The sequence below is a fragment of the Epinephelus fuscoguttatus genome, linkage group LG7 (assembly GCF_011397635.1).
Source record: "Epinephelus fuscoguttatus linkage group LG7, E.fuscoguttatus.final_Chr_v1".
NCBI lineage: Eukaryota > Metazoa > Chordata > Actinopteri > Perciformes > Serranidae > Epinephelus > Epinephelus fuscoguttatus.
The window spans coordinates 25,600,012-25,624,072 of record NC_064758.1 but is presented as its reverse complement, the minus strand read 5'-3'; the positions used below and the strand labels follow the sequence as shown (position 1 = coordinate 25,624,072).

Genomic DNA, 24,061 nt, shown 5'->3' with positions numbered 1-24,061 from the left:
TAGAGATATCACTAGGTACTGTATTAAGGCATACAAGATGAATAAGTAGGCTTTTTATTCTCCTGACAACAGATAAAAAGGTAAACCCAGTTGACACAAAGCACCACAAGGAAAAAAACAAACCCTGATTTGAACAAAATCTTCTCCAAAATTTTGTAGCTGCCTGTCCCGACTCTCTCTCTGCCCTATTTAAATAATTGCAAAACAGAACAGAAACAGGGAGTTGGCTGTAACAGCTTTGGGAGGAGTAGAAAAAAACAGAGAATTGTGATTTAGAGAAGAGCTAGAGATCAAGTCTGTTGAGACACACGGTATAGGGGGCAGAGAAGAAGACAGTGCTTCTCATGAATATTATATTGCACCCTTAAAACTGACTTTAGACAGGTCACGTGTACAAAAAAATTGCAAACAGTCTGACATAAAAAGTCAAACCAGAAACTCAGAAGTAGGAATGAAGGCCTACAGAGTGAACAACGTGCAGAGCCACAAGAAGCCTGCAGAGGGAAGCCTATCCATACTGTGCGCTACTCCTCATGTGACTCTGTACCAACCCATGCACAGTCAGACAGGAGCCAGACAGTGGCATCTCCTCCCCAGCCTGAGGCTGTGTGCAGGTCCAGGGGTCAGGCAGTGGAACCATCTGTTCCAGACACATCTATTTAAACAGTGATGATGGGAGATCAATACGAAGCAGTGAAGTGAATCACTCTTAATTAACTATGCTGAGTTTACCCCTTTGACCTGCATGATATGCAATATAGGTTCTTAGTTATGGAGATATGACATAATAAAGTGGTGCAGGTGGAATTGAAAAAAGCAAAATGCATTTATGGGCTGCAGGATTAGAGAGTATTAAATTATTAAATTATTTCAAGTCCATCTTAAAACAACAAGCAATCAATATATGCTCTCTGAAGGAGTTATTTGTTAGTTGTTCCTCTCGTCCATACTGGCTATGAAAAGATCTCTTCTTAGGGTGTTTTCACAAACCGAACTCAGTCCTCTTAAAGTGCACCAAAAAGTGGACCAACAGGAAAGAGACTCAGTTCTCTTTCTGGTCAACTTCAGCTCTGATGGGGCCTTAGTCCTCTTTCTGTGCACACAATAGTTTATATATAATATATATTGATGTAGTTTATTTTTTCTACTTTGAGGTGGCACTGCAGTGCAGTCATGAAGCCCCTCGCTTTCAGATGAACTTAAAATTGGAGGAAAACCTTAGCGTTTCTGTGCTGTAGACTGTTGGCTTTTGATGTATTCTACATTTCACATCTGGAGACGTGCAGTAGTATCTTCCGTGGAACAAACTACTCCTCGTTCTGCATCCTTGCTAGCATTACAGGCCGACGTGGTTTGATCTGTTTTTTCAAGCGTCCCAGTGCAATAGCATGTGATCTAGAGGGCTAAATACAATGGCAAAGAGCAAAGCAAACCTGGAGCGCTTTGTGTTCACAAGGCACAGGTTAAGCGAATCACACTATGGACTTAAAGCAAACTGAACTCAGGCCACCCCTGAGGTAGTTTGAATTCGGTTCACTTCAGAGGGGTCTGAGTTCTCTTTGAGTGTTCACACAAAATGCACAAAAATGCTGAGTCACCACTCTGAGTCCACTTAGGGTGCGTTCAGACCTAGAGTTGTCTTGCTTTGGTCTGAATCAGGGAGTAATTTTGTTCCAAAGTTGCATAATTGCCTAGAGTTGGTTCGTGTTCTCACTGCAGCATTTACAAGCGGACCAAATCAAATGCCATGTGCAAGAAAGCTGCTCTTGATTGGTCAGAATTTCCATGTGGGAAAAATCCAGGAAGTAAACAAAACATTGAAGAAGAGTACACTTGCAAGATAAATGCAACACTTTCTAATGTCACAATGGAGGGACAACTATGCAGGTTGATTTTAGCGCTGCTCATCATGGACTATATTGCTGTCATTGTTCATTTTAGTCAAACCATAGAAAACGAGGCGCGGCTCCAACTAGAAAACTACGTTTTGATGCATTGGATGTGCTGAATGTGCATATTAAGGCAGTACAGGAGGAGGCGCACATTAATAATCCTCCAGGACTGGAACATGCTCATGTTTAACCCAAACAATTTGTAATGTGACTGCAGTTGGCTCAGATCGAGGTCCGAACACGTTCTCAGCACAAACAAACCGCACCAGAGTTAGTTTGTAACCGGACCGAGACCACCTCTTCAAGAAGGTCTTAGCCCGGTTGTTTTGAGTTCGACTGAACTGAACCAAACAGGACAAGTGTGAAAACACTCTAACAGGACTGAGTTCAGTTCATTGTGCAAACACCTTAAGTGAACTAAACGTGGACTTGAGGTGAACCTCAGAGGAGTCTGAGTTCTGAGTGTTTACATAAGTGCAAAAAATGCTAAGTCATTGCTCTGAGTCCATTTAGAGGGCTGAAAAGGACCAAGTGTGAAAACACCCTTGAAGCAGTTTCAGTGATTTCAGTGTAACTGATGGGGAACAAAACCTACAACCATCTGTTCAGCAGTCAGATCCAGTGGATGTCTACAATTTTACTCATCACAGTCTGTGTGCAGGTCTTGTGGAGTACAAAACTTGCAGACCTGTATTTCCAAGACAGTTTTGTGGTCATACAAAATTAGAATGACGTCAGAATTGTGATTGAAAATGAGAAGAGAGAGTTATTATGACTGTCGGTGGTAAAGAGAGCATAAGGGGCAGCCTGGCAGAGGTTAGGAAACAACCCTTTTTTAATCTCCTTAGTCTCCTTTCTCTCTCCCTCCCTCCCTCTCTCCCTCTCCCTCTCTCTCCATAAAGCGACATCGCTTTGGTTGGAGGGCGAAGAAGAAAAACAGGGATTTTGCAAGCGGGGAATTGGCCAAATTAAACGTAATCATGTTGTTGTTATATCACTCTCACATCTGGCCCCAGGGTGATTGGCCGGGGCACCTCCGCCGCGCCTGCTGTCGGCGCGGTCAGCCCGGGGGTGAGAGGACGCGCAGTGTGGTCAGTCGATCCAGTGCGCACTAACCATGAGTCCGGCACGGCCCGGAGCGCCAAACTTTCACCAACAACGCCCGGAAGTTTGTCGGATCGCACTGAAGGTAGGACATTTTTCTCTCCTCGAACAGTCGCTTTCAACAAGTGCTACAGGTTCCTGTGTGATTTTTTTTTATGTATTTTAAATTCAACCAGCTGTTGCACGGTCGCATGAGCGGTGCGTCTGTGTGCCGCGGGAATAACAGAGAAATCACAGCTTATTTCTTTTACTGACCTCTTTTAGTTGCCTTCGTTCATACATACATTTAGGAAAGTTGAGAAAAATATATATGTAAATGGAATAAAGGGAAATTAAGGCTATTTTTTTCCATATATCTGCACAAATCTCTTATTTTCAATAGTGTTATATGTCCATGCTGAAATCACAGCTTTACGCTCATATTACTCAAGGACTTTATCAGTTTAAATCGCTTTCAATTCAGTAAGCTTTATTGGCATGACATGTCTTATGTGCTGCCAAAGCACAATTGCAATTACAAATGCACAGACATACATTTTAAAGGAGAAAAAACTCGTGAAGTGAAGGAGTAAATAAAAAGGCAGAGTGTGATCTGTGATTAGATGAACTACATGTTGTGTTAGTTGTCTCTAAGGCTTTGACATATCTTGCTGCATCTATGGTGCTGACACTATTTCCTCCAAGTAGATGTAGCATTTTAGTCTGGTCATAGAGTGAATCAAAATCTTAATTTTTGTAAAGAACTTCGCTCTGATGTCCTCATATGTGCTACACTGTGGCAGGAAATGTTGCTCTGTCTCCACCTGTCTCTGCAGACAGAGCTGACACAGCCTGTCTTCTCTAGGCAGCCAGGTCTGCCTGTGTCTGCCAGTCTCTATATGTCCAAGCTGTGATCACTGGCACTGTCAGTATCTTTCTCAGTCTCTGATCTGTCACAGCGGTCAGACAGTTTGCCATCGTGTACTGTCTGTTTAGGGCCAAATAGCACTGAAGTTTGTTTCTATCTCTATAGGGGGAAACTATGGTTTTCTCCTTTTCCATCTCAGTTGTTTTCAATTATGTTCAGGATTGAGGCAAGTCAGCCTTCTGTTTTGATTTTTCTTAGACTGGAAACTTGCATCGTGACTTTCAAGCAGTCGTGGTGTTTAATGAGTGCGTCATATGTGTTTCCTGAAAAATCTTGATCTACAAAGTATTTAATACAACTGCCACAAATATGAAATACAGTAAAAAGAAGGACTTTGAAATACATGAAATAGAGACCCTCAGGTGAAGAGCTTCATTTATTACTTCCTGTCTCTGGCCAAAGGAGACGATGTGCCTCTGCAGAGGGTAGCACTGCTCTTTGGTCAATGTCCTTTTGCTCCTTTGCATGACAAAACATTGAAATATAGATCCCCCACTGTGGAATAATTCAGCTGAGGAGTTGTGGAAAGTGTCTTTAAATACAGTAAGTGTGCATGGAAATAATGTTTTTCTTAAAATACGGTCTGTTGTGTTGATGCTGGTAGTTTCTTTTTGTGGTGATCACCAGCTGAAAGCCATAATGTACCACAATGTCTTATTCAGCACCATCGGTAACATTCTCATGAGGTGGTTTAATTCAGTAGACTCATGTCCAAGTTGGTTAACTGTTACTGAGAGAGAAAACAGGGATCAAAAATGGTGGCTATTTTATAAGCAGATGAGGAGATTCACTAAATATGCATGGTGCACTTTGGCATCTGTGTGTGTGTGTGTGTGTGTGTGTGTGTCTGGATGTCGTGCACGTGTGTCACTTGTTCGTACGCCACCTGAGATTAGTGATATGTAATAGAGTCGGACCAGATGGCCATATTTTCCTCGTCTGGATCTGGCACAAAAAAAGGCTTCTAAAAAAAATAACAATATTCCTGTGAATGAGACAGGCTTAATCCCCACTGTGGAGGAGGAACGTCAGGATGGGATGGGTAGATGGTGGGAGGGATGAGAGCATGTGGGTTTTATTGCTTTTGAGGTAAAATGAAATTATGACATTTAACTTTATGGCCCTGTGAGCAAATGACCTGTTGTTGCACAATGATGGGAAAAAGTCATGAAGAGTTCAATGAAGATGTTAAGAAACATGAAGAGACATTTGTATGAATGCTGAAATTGGTGAGGTATGTAAGTGAAGACACACTGCAGCATTGCTGATTAAATAGAAGTGACTAGAAAGGAATTGTATCAATTGTATTTCACTCTTCAGGCTACAGACACAATATGTATCAAAGACAAATTTTTGCAGTGGAGAGCAATAACACTTTTTTCCTGTTCAGTCTCCCTTGTTTTAAGTATTATGAGAATTGGTATCTTGAGAGGCACTCTCAGCGACAAAACGGCTTCTTAAAGGGATAGATCAGCATTTTCTTGAGTGGGCTTGTATCCGGTACTTATCCACAGTCAGTGTATTACCTACAGTAGATGATGGTCGTCACTTCCCCAGTTTGGAGAAGCAGACTGGAGTACTGCCACAGAAGGTAAACAATGTGCTGCTGTGGATTGAGAACAAGAGCGAATGCATTTTAACCACCTAAAGAAAGTCACACCTGAAAAACTGAAAAGTGTGCGCTATATTTAGAATACTTTAACCACTTAACCTTGCTGTCATATAGCCCTATCAAAACTGGAGCCACTGTGGTCTCTTCAAACTCAGTCTTACTCCAAGACTTGCGGCACCAGAAACCAACGAAAAAAGGCATACTTTAAATCGCCATGATATGCAGCTGGTTGTCGTTATAGTTTAATGGTGCCTGGCGGTGTCAGGGGGAAACGCTGTGGGACAAGGACGAAAGTAAAGGCAGCGAAAGTCCATCTGGGGCGGGCAGGAGGGGTCATGGATGGGCCCAACACTGACTATTGATAAGTTCCTCATACAACCCCACTTAAAAAAAATCCAAACTTTGAGGGCTCTAAAATATTTTGAGTAATGGGATCTTACTTTTTTCAGCGTGCTAACTGATGTGCTATTGATTCGATCCTTTCTTCATCATGAAGACAGAGTTGAAGTGTTTGCTGTTATATACAGCTATGCTTTGTCTTCTGGCCAGGTTTCTGCACATTTGGTGGATGTGTTTCACAGTTGCATCATAAGTACAGACAGACCCATGCTGGTGCCTCAGTCTCTGTGCCAGTAATTGAGGATGCCCTGTCAAAGCAACAAGAGCTGACTTGGCTGACATGTCTATTTTTCTTCCCCACACACATCCACCAGCAGCAGTCATAGCTTGTCCATATCTTGAAGTAATGTGTTACTATGACTCATATACAGTATATGGCTTTGTACCTCAGAGATGATATATATTTTTCTGAACTCAGAGCATGAGGCAGTGAGCTGTCAGGTCCCATCGAATGGCACTTTGAGATGTTTGTGTTAAAGGTATACCATACTGTACATCTATAGGTCTAATTTCTTTTTCTTTTCCTTTTTTGCAGTGTGAGTGAATGCTGTACTTAATCTATTGATTTATTCCTCTGACTGAATGAATGACTTTACCTGTTGGGAAGGATGTAGGCCTTTAATTGCCTCCAGTACTGTCCGTGTCAAAAGCTGGCGTACTACGTTCTGTTTTTAGATGCTCTACCGGAAGTTGTTAATTTATCAGGAAGTGATTTGGACTGTACTTTGCTCATGATGTGGTGGATGTTTGTGTGTGTGTGTGTGTGTGTGTGTGTGTGTGTGTGTGTGTGTGTGTGTGTGTGTGTGTGTGCGTGTGTGTGTGTGTGTGTGTGTGTGTGTCTTGTCAAAAGGCCAAGGGAGGATTTTGGTCCCAGCTGCTGTGCACTGGGACTTGGCCTGGAGCCTGCAGACACACCCATGTCAGCATCAGCAGCTTACCTCTTATGAATGCCTCGCGGAGAGACTGCACGTAGACCACAAATCTGCTCCAGACAGACATATGGAGTAGGGATGGATGGGTAGTATCTCACAGTTTGTCAAGATTTTTTTTATTTCAGCTCTCTTTAATTCAGCATGATTTGCATGTGTCATCCAAAACGATGCACTAGAGAACAGTCTCCCCCTTCACTCTGGGCTGGACAAGGCTGTGGATTTTATTCAAGCTACAGTTACTGTAGGGATAATTTTCTGTAATCAATAACAACATAAATCTTTTTATGTTAACATCACAGTCATGTTTATACTCACAACTGTCCCCTAGAAATAGCATTAGAAAATAAAATAACCCCGAGGCAAGGGGACTATGAATGGGCAAATCAAATGTTACGCATTTACAAAAATGTCAATAGAATTATAAGATATGATGAAATAACTACTGGAGGGAAACTGATACAGTCTACTATAATAGTCTCCTTTAATGGGAACATATTCACACATTCACATTTTAATGGTGTAAACCATATTTAGCACTGCAGGACATGTTTTTCATATGCAGTGCAGTCTTTGCTGTAGAACTTTTGATGTCTGAGTGCGTGACTGTATCTGTGTTTGTTTGAATATGTTATCTTTGTTCACTTTTCTCTAAGGATGCCCTGCCAGTCAGAAAGTGTCATTGCAGCTTGGTCATCACAAATTCAAAACAAAAGGCTGAGTGTGCACTCGTACAGCATACAGTATAGCGTCCCCTCATATAACCGCCACACACTGACTGAAGATCATCGAGAGTCCATTTTTTGGCCTATTTTGAGCTTCATTAATAAGCGTTTGGCTCTGGTTGTGTAAACTGCATTACCAAATGGGCATTTGTAATTCATATTTCAGTAAGTGACTTAAAAGCTAGAGAGAGGGGGAGAGAGGTGGATAAGGCTACGATAGTCTATAAATCTGTTATTCAGATAATAGATGTTTTGATAATTAAAATATATTCTCAACTACCATCTGTATTACTGTCTGGAAATGTTAACAGGCTTGTTTTTACCCATAAACAGGGAAGATTCATGATGGTAAAGGAGAACAAGACCGTTGTCTGCTGTGTATTTTATTTGTACACAACTGCATTATTAATAGATAAACTGTTTTTTCTGTAGAATGCCAAAAAATAGTAAAAAAAAAAAAAAAAACCTTATAATTTCCCATGTTGGTGAAGATTCTCAGTCATCCAGGTCATGGTAATCTTAAGAGCTATATCCTAGCAGATTCTCAAGCAAGTCCAGTTGCCTACAATAAAGCACTTAAGAATATAATTTTAAAATTGACAAGAAGATCTATTCATCAACTAATTATTGCATTTCTAATTTCCATTGTTGAATCATGACCACAATTTTCGTGTAATTTTAACCAAGTGGCTTAGTTGCTTAACATTACAGAGGAATTCCACAGATTTTACACATAAGTTTGTTTTAGAGGTCTTGAGTGGGAGTTGAGAGGGAGTTGAGTGAAATCTGATAAATTTAAATCGGGGTGTCAGTTGGAGCTGAAGACTGCAAGTTTAAAAGAGAAAAAAAAATCTGGGGGTGTGGAGTTACAAAGAAGTGATTTTACAACATTTCTGTAGTCTGTTCCAGGGGCGTTTCCAAGGAGTGGCTGGGCCTGGCCCCTGAAATCTGATTGGCCACCCTAGGTGGGACCCAGTTATGCTATGATTGGCTATCCAACTTAATCAAAGACAGGACCTCAGTTTGCACCACAGAATAAGAGTAGACTGGACATTCCCTTTCAAATCAACATAACATGGTCAGAGCAGTGGCCATTTTCATGTGTACGGTTGCCATTGCAAAGAACTGTGACTTGAGTTCAGCATAGAGCTGTCGCCATCTTGTTTTTTTAGAGCCAGCGGTGACCATGTTTGGGCAAGAGGGTGGCGCTGTGGAGGAGTGAGGGGTGGATCTGATTTAGAAGATGAGGACACTATCAAGGGACAGCTTGCCACTCAAAGTGACTCGCCCCTAATTATGCCTGACTTTAAGCCTTAAAGGGATAGTGCATCCATAAATGAAAATTCAGCCATTATTTACTCACCCATATGCCGATGGAGGCTCGGGTGAAGTTTTAGAGTCCTCACAACACTTGCGGAGATCCAAGAGGAGAGGGGGTAGCAACACAACTCCACCTAATGGAGGCTTACGGCGCCCCACATTCAAACGTCCAAAAACACATAATTGAAACAACAGAATATCTCCACACTGCTCGTCCGTAGTGATCCAAGTGTCCTGAAGCCCCGACATAAAAAGTTGTTTGGAAAAACGTTATTTGAACTCTATTTTTAGCCTCATTGTAGCCTGTAGCTCTAACTGCCTCTCTGTGCACTGCGCTCACGTGTGAGCACTTGCGTGAGACTGTGAGACATGGGCACCACGTTCATGTGTTCACGTGCTTTCGTTGGTCTCGCACGCAAGAAACTTCACCTGAGCCTTCACTGGCATATGGGTGAGTAGAGAATGGGTGAATTTTCATTTTTGGGTGCACTATCCCTTTAATAACATTAAAACATGTGAGTTATATAGAAATTCACCTGCCATACAGTTGTCATGAAAGGAGAAATTAACTATAGAGACCAAAACCTTTTTTTGTACCAGGCTGTAAATGTGTTTATTTTTGCTAAAGAACTGCATTTCAGTCAGGACCACTTTTGTCAAAGAAAACTTTGTTTCCATTTGCAGTATTATATTTAGCAGTATGGCTCTGTTCTGGGGCCTCTCTACTCTTCCTAGGCCTATGCAGAAAGCCTCTTCCATGGGCCTACGTGGAAAGCCTATGGCGGAGAGAGCACACCTCTCTGCCCTTCCATGTGCCTCCATGGAAAGCCTAAGGCAGGGAGTGCAGCAGCAAAGACCCCCAGGAACAGAACAGAGCATCAATGACAAACAGAAATGACACTGATAAGTCACACACAGCATGAAAAGGAGAAGCTGGGGTGGAGGCGGCTTGCAAAGGAAGCAGCAACAGTAGGCAGGTCAGAGCAGTTTAAATAGGGCGTCCTGAATGAGACCGGCCAATCGGTTGCATAGAAAGAAATCATGTGATCAATCCGCTGCTCCATCAGTTGAATAGGCTGTTTGAGATTAGCTGATGGAGCTGAGCTTGACATTGTGTCCTGCCTGAACTAGCACTATGCTCAGTTTTTTGGCACTTTAGCGCTTCACTTTTCAGCCCCGATGGTTGAGACTTGGCATCAATAAGAGACAGACAAAAGGAAAACACTGTCTTAAGCATGTGCCATAGGTCAAACAGGGTTGTCAAATTAGTGAGTGTGACACTTTACGGTCCTACTGACGTGTGTTGTCACGTTAACAACTAACAGCAATCATCATATCATCATATTCTTCAGAACTTGTTCGCTGTTACTAACACACCTGAGCTAAATTTTCCCTCTGTGGATCAATAAAGGTTTGTCTTACCATTGTGGGTAATAAGTGCCAGGTTTTGGCAAAGAAAAAGAATGCATGAAATAAAAGAGACGATATCTCTGGTTCTGCTGCTTCAAGTTTGATCTTTTGTCTTTAAACTGTCCATCATGAGTCTAACAGTGTTTTCCAAGTGCAATCCTAAATTGATGGAGTACGCTTTCAACTATACTTTAAATACATTTTAGTTTCTACAAATTGATTCTGAAGCCACATCAGTAGTAAGACGTTAAAGGTAACTGTTTTGCCCATTCTGATATAGAAACACAGAGATACAGAGAAATATGCGACCCAGGCAGCCTGTTTCCCAATGTGTGTATCTGTGTGTATGTGTGCGCCTGTGTGTTACTTTTTGTGTGTGTGTGCCTATCTGTGATGGCTCGCTAGTATCTGTGTTGATCTGACAGAAGAGATCCCTCGGCTTATAGCACTGAGCTGCCCAGCCTGCATTAATCTGCTTAATAGGGTCAAAATTCTGGTCCAAAAATACCAGCTCTACCAACCAATGCCTTCACACCGCCACAGACCCCTCACCACATCACAGGGACATAACAAAAGGTCCGACACACAAGGTCAAACACACTGTATTTACTGTACCTTGAAGTGAGAATGCCTCCCACGGTATGTCTTTACACTGAATGAAAAGTTAACACTTGTGCAAGCGCACTTAACAGAATCACCGACTGCGCTCAGCCGCAAACATCTGGCACACTGCAGATTTATTCTTGTGATAATAAATATAAGTCAGTAAAGTGTGTTGGAATATGGACCTCAGTTTGTGATGAGGTAAATGAACGTTCATTTAAAGGTTTATGTGTCAAGCAGGAGGCATCAACAATTTAAACAGATCCATCAGTGAAAGCTTTGAGCACATTTGCATCCCAGTTTAACAGCATCGTATACGGGCCTAGTTTACACAGTGTATAATTCAGCATAGTGTTAGTGTAGTACAGTGTAGTGTCATACATCAGTATATAATAACGTATATCAGAGATCAGAAAGGATAAATAACAGGGACTGAAGTCATAACAGTGACAGTAGAAAACTAAACCTGGTGACTGGTGGCTGATAACAAAAGCACACCTGAGATCCATTTAGATTAAAATGTGGGATATCAGCCGGGATAAGCAGCAAGCAAAAGATCACTTTAAACTTAAAGGGGACCTATTGTGTTGGGTTTTTTTTCAGTTTATACTTGTATTTTAGGTCTACTAGAACATGTGTGCATGGTTTAATGGTCAGAAAACACTTAATTTTCCTATACTGTCTGTGCTTGTATACCCATATTCTCCTTCTGTCTGAAACGCTCAGATTTAGTGCCTGTCTCTTTAAGCCCCCCACCCAAAATCTTCCATATCTTGGCATTGCTGCACCTTCTGTGCAGCTGGGGAATGACTGGGAATGCTGTGAAAAATCCCAAATAAAATCTTCTTAACACAAGCAGGCATGTTCGAGCAGGAATATGATCTGAAATAAGGGAGAAAATTAAAATTGTCGTAGCTATGTGAAGCAGTGTAGGCTACATAATGTAAACACTTGCAGTAGCGATGCCTGGAGCACATGACCATGTGAAGAAATCCGCCATGATGGGATGTCAGCTTGTTGCTAAAGTAGAAAATTACGCTCAAACGCTTAGAACTGTCTGAGATTTTTTTGTTTGTTTGTTTGTTTGTTTTTTGAAACTCTGGCTGATTTAATTCAATTTTAAATTCAATTTTATTTATAAAGCCCAATATCACAAATCACAATTTGCCTCAGGGGGCTTTACAGCATACAACATCCCTCTGTCCTTTGGAACCTCACAGTGAATAAGGAAAAACTTCCCAAAAAAAACCTTTAACAGGAAAAAGAAATGAAACCTCAGGAAGAGCAAGTTAGGAGGGATCCCTCCTCTAGGATGGACAGACGTGCAATAGATGTCGTACAGAACAGATCAACATGATACATTTACAGTAATCCATATGACAAAATGAGACATAAAGACAGACAGAGAGATAGATGGCAAACAGTAATGACAATAGCTACAATAACATTAATTTCAGTAACAATATTATAATAACAATAGTATTTTGGTAGCATATATGTTACAAGTCTAAATTAATATATGATAGTATATGTATGTGACAATAATAATCAAATGTGTGTAATAATAGCAGAAGTATGACTAATAATAACAGCAGTAGTAGGAGGCATCAGGCAGGATCACAGCAGCAGTGTAACCACGAGCCACGATCAAGGGAACCTGCGAGACAGTGAAGCACAAAGGCTCCGGTTTCATACAAACATCTGACATTGTAACACTAAACATATATATATATATATATATATATATATATATAAAACAGAAAATAGGGAAATGTATAATAGGTCCCCTTTAACGAAGCCTCAAACCTGACTGAAATTACTTTGGACACACTTACACATATACACAAAGACAAACACACACATAAAAACCCACAAAAACCCTGCCAGCTAATGTCAGGGCTGAAGGTTAGGGAGCCATAATGTGTATCAGGCTTGATCTCTGTGGTTATTAAACCTTTAATGCTTAAAAGGTCTGAAGTCAGCAGTCTGGGTCCTCCTCAGTCAACAAAAGAGCTTTAAAGTCAAACAACGAAATGGACTTAATGTCTCTTAATGGGAAGGAGGCATGAATGTAAATGAGCTCAGCTGAGGAGACACAGTGTGTGTGGCTGTGTTTTATTTGCATGATTGTGTGTTTATCTTCACACTACTAACCTGACCAGTTATAAAGGGATGCTTTGAATTTGCTGCCCTTTGTCTAAATTCATTTATATTGTTATGTGGAAACGCTGCGTGTGTTACATGGGTTTATATAGGAAATCCTCTGTTACATTTTTGTTAGTAAATTGTATAAAAGGTTTTCATTCGTAAGGTTAATATTGAAGATATACATGCATCACTTGCCGACCAGCTATACCAAAGGATTGTAGTTAAGCTAGATCTGCCTGAACATCTGTTCATGTTTACACACATGTGGTAAAGTCACAGCGGTCAGCTTACTAAAATGTACAGTAGCTCAGCTCAGCACAACATGCAGCACCATATTTCTGATGCAGATTCCCATATTGTCTCACATGTAGGGATTTTTTTCTGCCAACCATATGCAGTGCATGCCTGTATTAGTTTTCACATGTAGCATGAGTTGTTATCTCATGGACTGATCCCACTATGACTCCCTGTGTATTAATAGCAGGGCGAGAATAGTCAGAGCACCATGGGTTGGCGTGGGCCCCATATGACACCTCTGTTTTCCGCTGTCCTAACACAAGTCAAGGTCGCACTGTCTCCTTAGAAGCATTTTGTCCTCACTGCTACTGAGCACAGCTGCTAGTGTCTTTTTCCATGCATCTGTGAATGTATTACAGTATATGATATAACATACATCTTAAATATCTGTTCATTATTTATTAATGTTTGATTCCCCAAGTTTTTGATTTTCATTCTTTTGAGATGTAAGCCCTGTTAACCGCTGAATCAATTCTTTTCCCACATTTAAATTACTGCAATCCAAGACTTTATTCATTAACTAAATAATAATAATATATTCCGAGAGTCATCCTAAATTTCATGATCTTAAAGGAATAGTTTCCCCCAAAAATGAGTATTTGTATAACAATTACTTACCACGTGTTACCTTGAATTTGTGAATTGTTTTTCTCACGTCTCCACCATGAGTGGAGAATCCAAAAGAAGCAAACATTCTTCATGAATTCAAGTACATGGGGGAACATGTTTAACAACAGCATAACTATATAACAATATCTGGTTACAAACTCTCACACAACTCCTGCAGCATCACTTTTAAGTGTCATTTGAACCAGTTGTTTGTTTTGTACTCTCCAAACACGTGCATTTTTGCTAAAACACTATGATTTATAACACATCCGTACAAACAGTCGTATGTATGATCAAGCAGCATGCCAGAGTGTGCGTGTGTGCATGTGAACTGTGCTCAAGCAGAGCTCATACACACATGCAGTGTCTGTAAACAGCTGTTTTGATATAGTTTCACTGTTGTTAAATGTGGACCCCAGTGACTTTAATTAAAGTATAAAGTTGAATATTTAATCAAAGTTTAACATTAATTTAATCAGATTAAGTTTTTGTAATCTCCGTTCATTATAGAGGCATGCTAGAAAAACTTTTTTTTTTTTTTTTTCACAAAATTGACGTAACATGGCAGATAATTTGTATACAAATGATCATTTTTGGGGAAAGTATTCCTTTAACAAAAGTACACCTTGTTTGATTGTTTTTATGCATCCACTTTGAATGTGTACATATGCAAGTTCATAATGGTTTTTTTCTATTAATGCAAAACTATCTGGATTAATTTGATATGAAGTCCACATCGATTACATTGTTTTTGTGTAGTTTTTTTGACATGCTGTCAGCCGTAAACATACAAATACATAGTCAAAGGTCTACACTCAACAACAATTGATACTCAATTAATACTGTGATTTTAAAGACAGTATAACACAGGGGTGTCAAACTCATCTTAGTTCACAAGCCACATACAGTCCGATTTGATGGCAGCTGGGCCGGACCAGTAAAACTATTGCATAATATCCTAAAAGTAACAACACTTTCAAATGTTTCCGTTTTTTTGTTTGAAGCCTCAGTGTATAAAAATGGTGAGTAACAGTGACATCAGCGGTCACATTCTAGATTGCAGCACGCACTCGCTCACCCCTCCCGTCGGGTAAGTGACAGTGGCCTCGTAGGAGTTTTTCGAGTTTTTCAGGAGTATCTAGCGACGAGGTGAATATTTATTTAGGAATCTAAGCCATGTTACCAGTGAGATATAGGTTATCTGTGAGATATATGTTAGAAATGTTTTATTTCTAATTGTTTTGGTAACACATGCAAACATTAGCACAGTAATGCTAAAATAACACATTTTATGTGATAGTCACGGCACAGTGCGGCAAATAAAGGTTGGTACGTTTATAATATATGCGTTTCCAGAGTGTTCTTCCACAGGACACAGGGAGATGAGGAAGAGGAAGAGGGAGAGGGAGAGGAGAAAGACCAGGGAGAGGAAGGGTGCAGAGGCGGTGCAGGAACGGCCAGGTGAAGAGGTGTGTTTCAGCTACCCAAAGGGAAGAGGAGGAGGAGAGGGCAGCAGCCTTCGCAGCAGTGCGAGAGGAATCAACAGATTAGGCTGTAGGCTAGGCTAACCGTTTAGCTGTAGCTCTGGGATAACATTAGCCAAGGCTAGGATAACATTAGCATGTAAACGTAGCCGTCACTCGAACTTAGATGAGAGCGAAAAGTAGTTGCAAACATGAAGCCAAAATGATTTTAAAATATCAGATTGAATTACCTGTCTAGCACAAAGCAGGCAACCTCCGCGTCCCTTGTGAAAGTCATCCACTGGGCCGGATTGGACCCTTTGGCCACCCGGCTCTGGCCTCCAGGCCATATGTATGACACCTCTGGTATAACAGAAGGAACGCCAAGAAAGTCCAAGATAAAACTGACAAGTTTGACTGTGATTCATTTAGTGGAGTGGGTGTTCGTGACAGGTTCTCATAACGACACTACAGAGGCTGAGAGGCATAAAAAGCCTTAATTCATATCCGTGCAGGAGTACCTTTAATTCACAAGTCACAAGTCAAACTGAAGTGCATAAATAGCATTTAATTACTCTCACAGTTACACAGACGCTAACGGAACAGAAGAAGACATGTTGATTAAACAGCGTTGACAAGACTCTCCACAGTAGTTGTTCACACATGCTCCAGAATTATGAGAGTGGAGTGGCAGCTTCCTTACGTGCCTGTGTGTACAAATAGGTTTTACAGCGTGAGGACAGGGAGGAATGGTGGAGTGCGTCTAAGTGTCGCTCCAAGGAATTTGACATAAGATCATTTATGTCCTCTGCGGCTGCCACAAAATGCTTGGAGGGGGTGGGGGGGTCATACGAGATTAAATTTCTCCTTTTTCCCTGCTCTAAGAATAGAAGAATTTTAGATTGAACCTCATTAAAAATGCATGTTCACAAGGCGTACAGCTTAGAAGGAGCTTATAGGTAAAGAAGAGTTAACGGCGCTGATAATATCGGAGCTCTGACTGATGAGTTGAAAGTGAAAGGTGGAAAGCTGTATGAGGTGAGGAAGGGAGCTTTAATCCTCCTGGCCATGTCACTCTCTCATCATTCTTCCTTCCCAGTCGTGTTGAACATGTTAATGGAGTTGTTAAACATCAATTATTTATTGTGAAAGTGCGAATAAGTCAGATATGGATACGGCCCGTGTGTGTGTGTGTGTGTGTGTGTGTGTGTGTGTTGGGTGAGTAAGTCAAGCACAAAGAAATCTGAGGATCTAACTGCTCCGTTCCAGTCCAGAAGGTCTTGAGCACCTCACCCAGATCACTGAGAGATGGCTTATTGCCAGACCTGCCTCCTAGACATTAGGCTGATATACAACTCATTTCAAACAGCAAATATGTTTTTGAGGAAAACATAATGCAGGGAGAAATACAATTTCTATTAACATAATGATACAATGTTTACAGTTAACATACCTGGCAAGTTGCAAAAATGTTTTGGCTAGACATATGAGTGAAATGTTTACTGACATTCGGAGTAGAGCCGATGCTCCCTCGCGTTGAAAGGGGTCAGTTGAGGTGGTTCGGGCATCTGATCAGGATGCCTACTGGGCACCTCCCATTAGAGGTGTTCAGGGGACGTCCCACTGGTAGGAGGCCCCTGGGCAGACCCAGAATACGATGGAGGGATTACATATCTCATCTGGCCTGGGAACACCTTGGGGTCCCCCAGAAGGAGCTGGAAAGCCTTGCTGGGGAGAGGGATGTCTGAGGTGCTTTGCTTGGCCTGCTGCCCCCGCGACCCAGCCCTGGATAAGCGAATGAAAATGGATGGATGGATGCTCAGAAGGTTTTAAGCTGGAGCTGAGTTATCCATACAGGTCTCCTCTTCTCCAGAACAAACAGACCCGGTGATTTAAACCGGTAAAAACACTGAATAAAGTTCCTTCACACAAATAAGTGTGTCTGTGACGCTGTTGGGCATATCAGAGACCGAAGACTAGCCTAGCAACAGCTAATGCTCATGCACCTTTTCCGTGATAACATAGGATCCAGACGTTCTGGAGGTTTTTACAGGGAGCCAAATTATCTGTAATGGTCTCTTCGTCTCCAAAATAAATAGTTCTGTTAGTTTAAACCTGTAAAAACATTGAATAAAAGCAGTTCAGACAGTGCTCGTTGCGGAGGGCTGCTAACTACATTGGTCGATGTGAAAATGCAAATAGCCCTATCTAGACCTAGTGTTTGGTTTGTCCGTTCTGGGCTACTATAGAAACATGGCGATGTAACATGGTGGTGCGACATGTTAATCTCTATGGATGAGGACCTGCTCCCCATGTAGATATAAGAGGCTCATTCTAAGGTAACAAAAACGCATAATTCTTATTTTTTCAGGTGATTATACACTAAAGAAGACACACTTACTACATTATATTCCATTTTTACCAACATATCCGCCTAAATCCTACACATTGAACCTGTAATCAAACTGCTTTTCTTGCCTTAACCCAACCAAAGACAGGAGCCTGGACGACAACCCGAGTCTCTGGTGTCACAGTCCTGCACTTTGTATGAATCCAGCGCAGCACATAAATGTAGCATTTCATCATCTCAAAGAAACGTCTCTGAACACAGTCCAGGGCGCAGTTACATTGCCACCACTGCGTCATCATGAATGCAATTTAGTAACATACAAATGTAATTTGTAGGAGGCAGGGTTGCTTATGGCACACATGGCCATGGCCGCCTACACACACATACACACTCTAACACAGATGCACGTGTGTGTTCAAAAGATATCAGTTACACAGTATTGACAATTTTTTTTTCTGCTGCTTTTCTGTTTTTCGGTGGCCTGTGTGTGTGTGTGTGTGTGTGTGTGTGTGTGAGAGAGTGCGGCCTTCGCCACAGCTCTAGTTTCTACTCCAGCATAAGGTTACCCAGTGTAGGCTGTGATAGATTAGTCATCCTGATATCAATTGAGGAGGTAGCACAAAGCTGCAGCAGTGACAGAACTTGTAGAGGACCTTCTTCTCCCTCTTTTGTTTTTGTTTTTTGCTTTTTACAGCAGATTGTACACACATGGTCTGTAGGCCTTATGCTCAGGAAGGTAAGGTGTGTGTTGCTTGCTTGTGACTCTATTAGCTTATCTTGGCAGTTTATGCTCAAGTTTCTATTTTGTTTCATGCTTTAACAGAAAGAGTGCAAAGAGCAGATTTTGCTTTGCAGCTTTTGATATTAAATTCCTATCCCAGAGATCACATTTCACACGTCTTGAGTCAGATTTCACTCTGTTTTTAAGAGAATTTTAACCTATACTCTCAACAGATCTTTGGCACTGCTGTAATCAGAGGTAAATAGCTGAATCAGTGCAACCATATTGATCTGTTCTGGAAGCCATTTGTCTTTTTGGAGAGTCAAAGCAGTCATAAGTCTTACCATTACTTTCAGACATTTAAGGGTTGGCAGTTCTTTGTTACATTAAGCAAAATTAAACATTGATGGTGTATTGATTTATTGGAAAATCGTTAGGAATTGCTCAAGCAGAGTAATATTGCTAATTTCCAGATATTGATCCAAAAGCAGCTGCAGCTTCTAATTTGGGATCCTGTGAAAGTTTGAGCTGCTCAAAGGGTCAAATTAGAGTTTTCTGAGTGTGTTGTTTAAAAGAGGATTTGATTGATTTCATTTTTATATGGATTTTATTATATCTGAGACCCTGTGACCTCATATGATGACATTACATTTTGGATTTACTGGACCTTATACTTATTCTGCTTCATGTAGACCTGTTGTCCTCATTTGTGGACACTTTTTTGTGCCATCTAGTGGTAGTAAAGGCACAATACACTAATCCACGTAAAAACAAGATGGCAGCCATCTCTGCCAAATCAGTCTGCAGCCAACCCTGACACGAAAGTGGACAAGGTCCAAAACCTGATCAGAGTTAATGGCTGAAACTTGTTTATTTATGATTAATAAGGAATTTCTGGAATTTGTCAATTGTGGGATCAATAAAGGTGTATCTTATCTTATAACATATGTAGTTTGATATGCCGTACAAACTTTACCAAATTTAGCAACAGCAACAAGCTATGACACTGTTAATTAGAAAGTACTCATTTAAAGACATTGGAAATTTCTCAGTAGCTCGTTGAGACATTGAGACTTTATTATCGTCTTGTTTGAGGACATTGGGACTTATCATCAACAATGTTAGTTTTTTAAACTTCTCAGGTCCTACTGATCCCAAATAGCCAGGAGAAATTAAAAATGCATACCAAACAAAAGTTCGGGTCTCAGGATGATAGGTGCAAATGTTGCAGTCCAACCCTCCAACTGATTCTTTTTCCAACATTTTCTTATCGGACAACTTAACCAGTTCTGGATTAGCCGTCATCCTATATGCACAATCCATTACAGTTTTGTGTCTTTCACCCCTCATCGTCATCTGTTTCCTCTGCTCCTCTTGACAGACCTCCCCTCTTTCCCTGTCAGGGCTGCTCTCTCATCATCCTGTCTATCCATCCACCCACCTATCAACTCCCATTCTCTCTCACTGTCACTTTCCTCTCCCTCTCTTGCGTTCAGTCCTCATCCCACCCAGTCCTACCACCCACATCCGTCTTCCCGACAATTTTCATGTCATCCTCCTTGTTCACTCAGCCGGCCCATCTCTCTCTCCCCTCTCTCTGTCTGCCTCTCCCTCCCTCCCTCCCTCTCCCAGCAGGATTGCTATCACTGGCACTGGTTTTAGATAGTGACTCATCTCTGGAGTCTTTAATTAAACATCTGCATCAGGCGTCAGCGCTCGGTCACACACACATACACACATGTTCAGCACAAGCCCACTGCACACAGACTGCACTCACAAATGCACTCAGACAAATCGATGCACACCTCAAAGAGCAGCTTACTATTAAATGTAATCTTCATGCTGATGAAGAGTCACACTACCTCGGGTGAATATGAATGCAGATGCACGTGGCACAGTGGGAGCAGAGTTGATTTCTAGAAGAAATAACGTGGCACAGTGCAGTTTAAATGTGAATCCTGGTGACTGGAGGAAGCTCGGCCCCTGCTATCACTGTACAGCCAGTTAATTATGCACTAATGTATGCACAGCCCCAGTTACCGTGCACTGCTCTCTCCTTCTACAGCCTACATCGGGGTCATTACAGGATGCCGTGCCTAGAGTCCCTTTCCCTTGAGCAGGTGCTATGTTTGTGATTTTGTTCATGTCAAGTCTGCATGTATGCCGGAGTGTATGAGCTCATTAATTAGAGATATGTGCAGTAGATTAAGAATTAAAAGAGCTAGTGTCATCATTTGGACAGGAAGTATCACAAGTTTATGCCAGCAGTTTGGCAAAGGGATATTTTAATTTCCATTAGTTACTGTGTTGTTTTATGTTTGTTTTCCCTTTTCACAGTTACATGACTCATCACAGTGCCTCCACAATAACAGTAGTTTTTCCATAACTGTGGAAAGAAGTAGCATGAAGTTTGTCTTTCTCTCAAAAAGATTCAAATATTTATAATCCCCCTTTCTGTCTTTCTTTCCTTCCATCATTGAGCAGCCTTACCCTCTTGCTCCTCTTCCTCCTCCTCCTCCCCTCTCCCTTTCTCACTCGTCTTTCTCTCTGTGCTGGTTTCCAGAGAGATGGGTATCTAAGAAACAAGGAGTCATGATCGAACATGTGCTTTCCAACGTCATATTCCCGTCACATGATCGCAATTAACACAAAACAAACCCTTAAACATTGACAGAAACACACTGACCCTCTTTCTCTCTCTCTTTGTTTCGCACTCTACAGGTTTTGGAGGAAATAAAGAATAGAGGGCAATTTCAGTTTGTCCTGTGACTTTAAGCGCTGCTGCTGCTGAAGACTGGATATTCTGGTGCTTTGCTGCTGATTGTGGTGACTGAGCCTCCCATCTGTGCCCTTGCGTCTGTGTGTGTGATTGTCTTATCCTGGGGTCGCAAGGCTTTGCACTGGCTGAACCGCAGCCATGGAGGTGGCCCTGGTAGACTTTGAGAGCCTGGATGAGCTCGACGGGGATCTTGATGAGGTGGACACCTACGCTGATGAGACCACAGCTCTCACGGTGGACATGCCCCCAGAGCACAGCAGCCCATGCAGCAACTACCTTATCCGAGGCTCTCAGCTCCCTTCTACGCCCGTGCCCTCCCGCATGTGGGAATCCACCTCATCTTCGCCCATTTCACACATGCAGACACAGACACTTGGAGTACCCCAGTCCCCAACCATGCCAACTCCGAGCAGACAGGGGCGCAGCAGCTGCACCAGTATGATCTCCAACTGGAAACTGCTGCTAAACAGTGAGGGCACGAAGGAGAGTGAGACGATCTTCAGCCGGCTCGCTAAGGAGTGCTGCGAGGACCTGTTTGTAGATAAACGAGGCCTGGATGACGGAGACCAGAAAGTCATCATCAACATCGCAGGCCTTCGTTTTGAAACGCAGCTCAAAACTTTGGACCAGTTTCCTGAGACACTGCTAGGAGACCCTTTGAAGAGGATGGACTACTTTGATCCGATGAGGAACGAGTACTTCTTCGATCGGAACCGGCCCAGCTTTGACGGCATCTTGTATTACTACCAGTCAGGGGGTAAGATCAGACGTCCAGCTAACGTTCCACTGGATGTGTTTGCAGATGAAATTGTGTTCTATGAACTTGGAAGTGAGGCCATGGAGCAGTTCAGAGAAGACGAAGGATTCATAAAGGATGTCGATATCCCTCTACCTAATAATGATGTGTACAGGCAATTCTGGCTGCTGTTTGAGTACCCAGAGAGCTCAAATGCGGCCCGAGGTGTAGCACTGGTGTCTGTTTTTGTCATTGTCATATCCATCATTATTTTCTGTATGGAAACGCTGCCAGAATTCAGAGATGACACCGACCCAATTGTGCCCACAGCGATAAAGCCTTTCAACCAGTCTAGATTTTACAGTTCTGTGGCTCCATCTGCTGCAAAGCCCACAACTTTCTCTGATCCCTTCTTCTTCATCGAGACTGCCTGCATTGCTTGGTTCTTCTTTGAGCTGTGTGTGAGGTTTCTGGTCTGTCCTAGCAAAAAGGAGTTTTTCCACAACCTAATGAACATCATTGACGTTATATCCATCATCCCTTATTTTGTTACCGTGGTTACAGAACTGGTCACGACGCCACAAGAGAGCTCAGGACAGAACATGTCTTTGGCCATTCTGCGTATCATCCGTCTGGTCAGGGTGTTCCGTATATTCAAACTCTCTCGTCACTCCAAGGGGCTGCAGATCCTGGGACAGACTCTGAAGGCCAGCATGCGCGAGCTCGGCTTGCTCATCTTTTTCCTCTTCATCGGAGTCATCCTCTTCTCCAGCGCTATCTACTTTGCAGAGGTAGACGAGCCTAACACGCAGTTTGTCAGCATACCTGATGGCTTCTGGTGGGCTGTGGTTACCATGACCACTGTAGGCTATGGGGACATGTGTCCTATCACCATGGGGGGTAAAATGGTCGGCACGTTGTGTGCCATTGCAGGTGTGCTGACCATTGCTTTGCCTGTTCCCGTCATTGTATCAAACTTCAATTACTTCTACCACAGAGAGACGGAGGCAGAGGACAAGTTGCCCTTGGCAGATGCTGTTGAACAAGCCATGAAGACTGAAACAGACAGCAAAGAGGGCAGCAACACCTCGCTCAATAAAGCCAATGGAATCTGGCAGACTGACAAGGGGAAATAACTCTACAAGGACACAATTCAGGAGGAGAGACTTTGCCACAAAGCAGGAGAGAAATAAGACAATATGGAGGAAATTAACTGCCTTGATTTCCCTCAAACGATGGTCTAATGGGATCAATGAGATAAAAATGTTTGCGCCTAGTTATAAATATTTTATAAGGCTACACAGGATGTACTGTACTTACCTCTAATATGAAAATGACACTTTGAAAATAACCGACAAGCTGAAGAATTGATTCATGTTCAGGATTGTACGTCAGCATATTTCAAGTTTTGGACTTTTAGTTGCATAGAAAGAAATCCTTCATTGTCATAATTCAGCAGTATATGTATGTTTAAAGAATTTTTTTAATAATTTTAGTCTTATTTTCTCTATCTTGTTAATCCTATTGCTCATAACATTTTGCACAACAGCTCCACTGTTGATATTGGCCACAAAACTTTAAAACAGTGTCTTCTGGGGCCAAAAAACATCTTATGCTGCTTTCACATGAAATCAGGGAGACAGCGAACTGTATTATTTTAGTGAACAAGAGCAGGACATTAGAATTAGGTGATGCTGCCAGAGAATATCACCAGTGGTGATGGTAGACATCATTGCAGTTCAAAGTTAGGAATTTTTAACATTCTGCTGTCCTCTGCGATGGAATTTACAACCAAGAGTTGGGTAGCTTCTTCACAGAAGGTGAAAACACAGGAAATCTGCAAGTTACTAGTATAAAATAAACACAAGATACATTTATTCAGTGTAATTTTTTCTATTCCTTGTAAACAACACAGCATCACCAACGCAACATACCATTGTGGATGATGTGTTTTACCATCCTGCCATTTCGTCAGACTGTTTATTTGTCTGTTTATCTGCCATCTGCCTGATTCCATGTGAACGCATCATTAGACAGGTTTAAAGCAGTACAATTTG

At 41.9% G+C, this 24,061-nt stretch overlaps 1 protein-coding gene across 2 annotated transcripts; it reads left to right on the top strand.

Annotated features, from left to right (window-relative positions):
- The first annotated feature begins 2,470 nt into the window (after positions 1–2,470).
- On the top strand, positions 2,471–23,398 carry kcna10a (potassium voltage-gated channel, shaker-related subfamily, member 10a). Of its 2 annotated transcripts, XM_049582375.1 has the most exons (3): positions 2,689–2,708; positions 2,909–3,081; positions 21,211–23,398. In XM_049582375.1, exon 3 carries the CDS (start codon positions 21,407–21,409, stop codon positions 23,138–23,140), a length of 1,734 nt encoding a protein of 577 aa, XP_049438332.1. In that variant the 5' UTR covers positions 2,689–2,708; positions 2,909–3,081; positions 21,211–21,406; the 3' UTR covers positions 23,141–23,398. The 2 variants fall into 2 exon arrangements, with proteins under 2 accessions (XP_049438330.1, XP_049438332.1); XM_049582373.1 differs by having other exon boundaries at positions 2,471–3,081.
- The last annotated feature ends 663 nt before the right edge of the window (positions 23,399–24,061 follow it).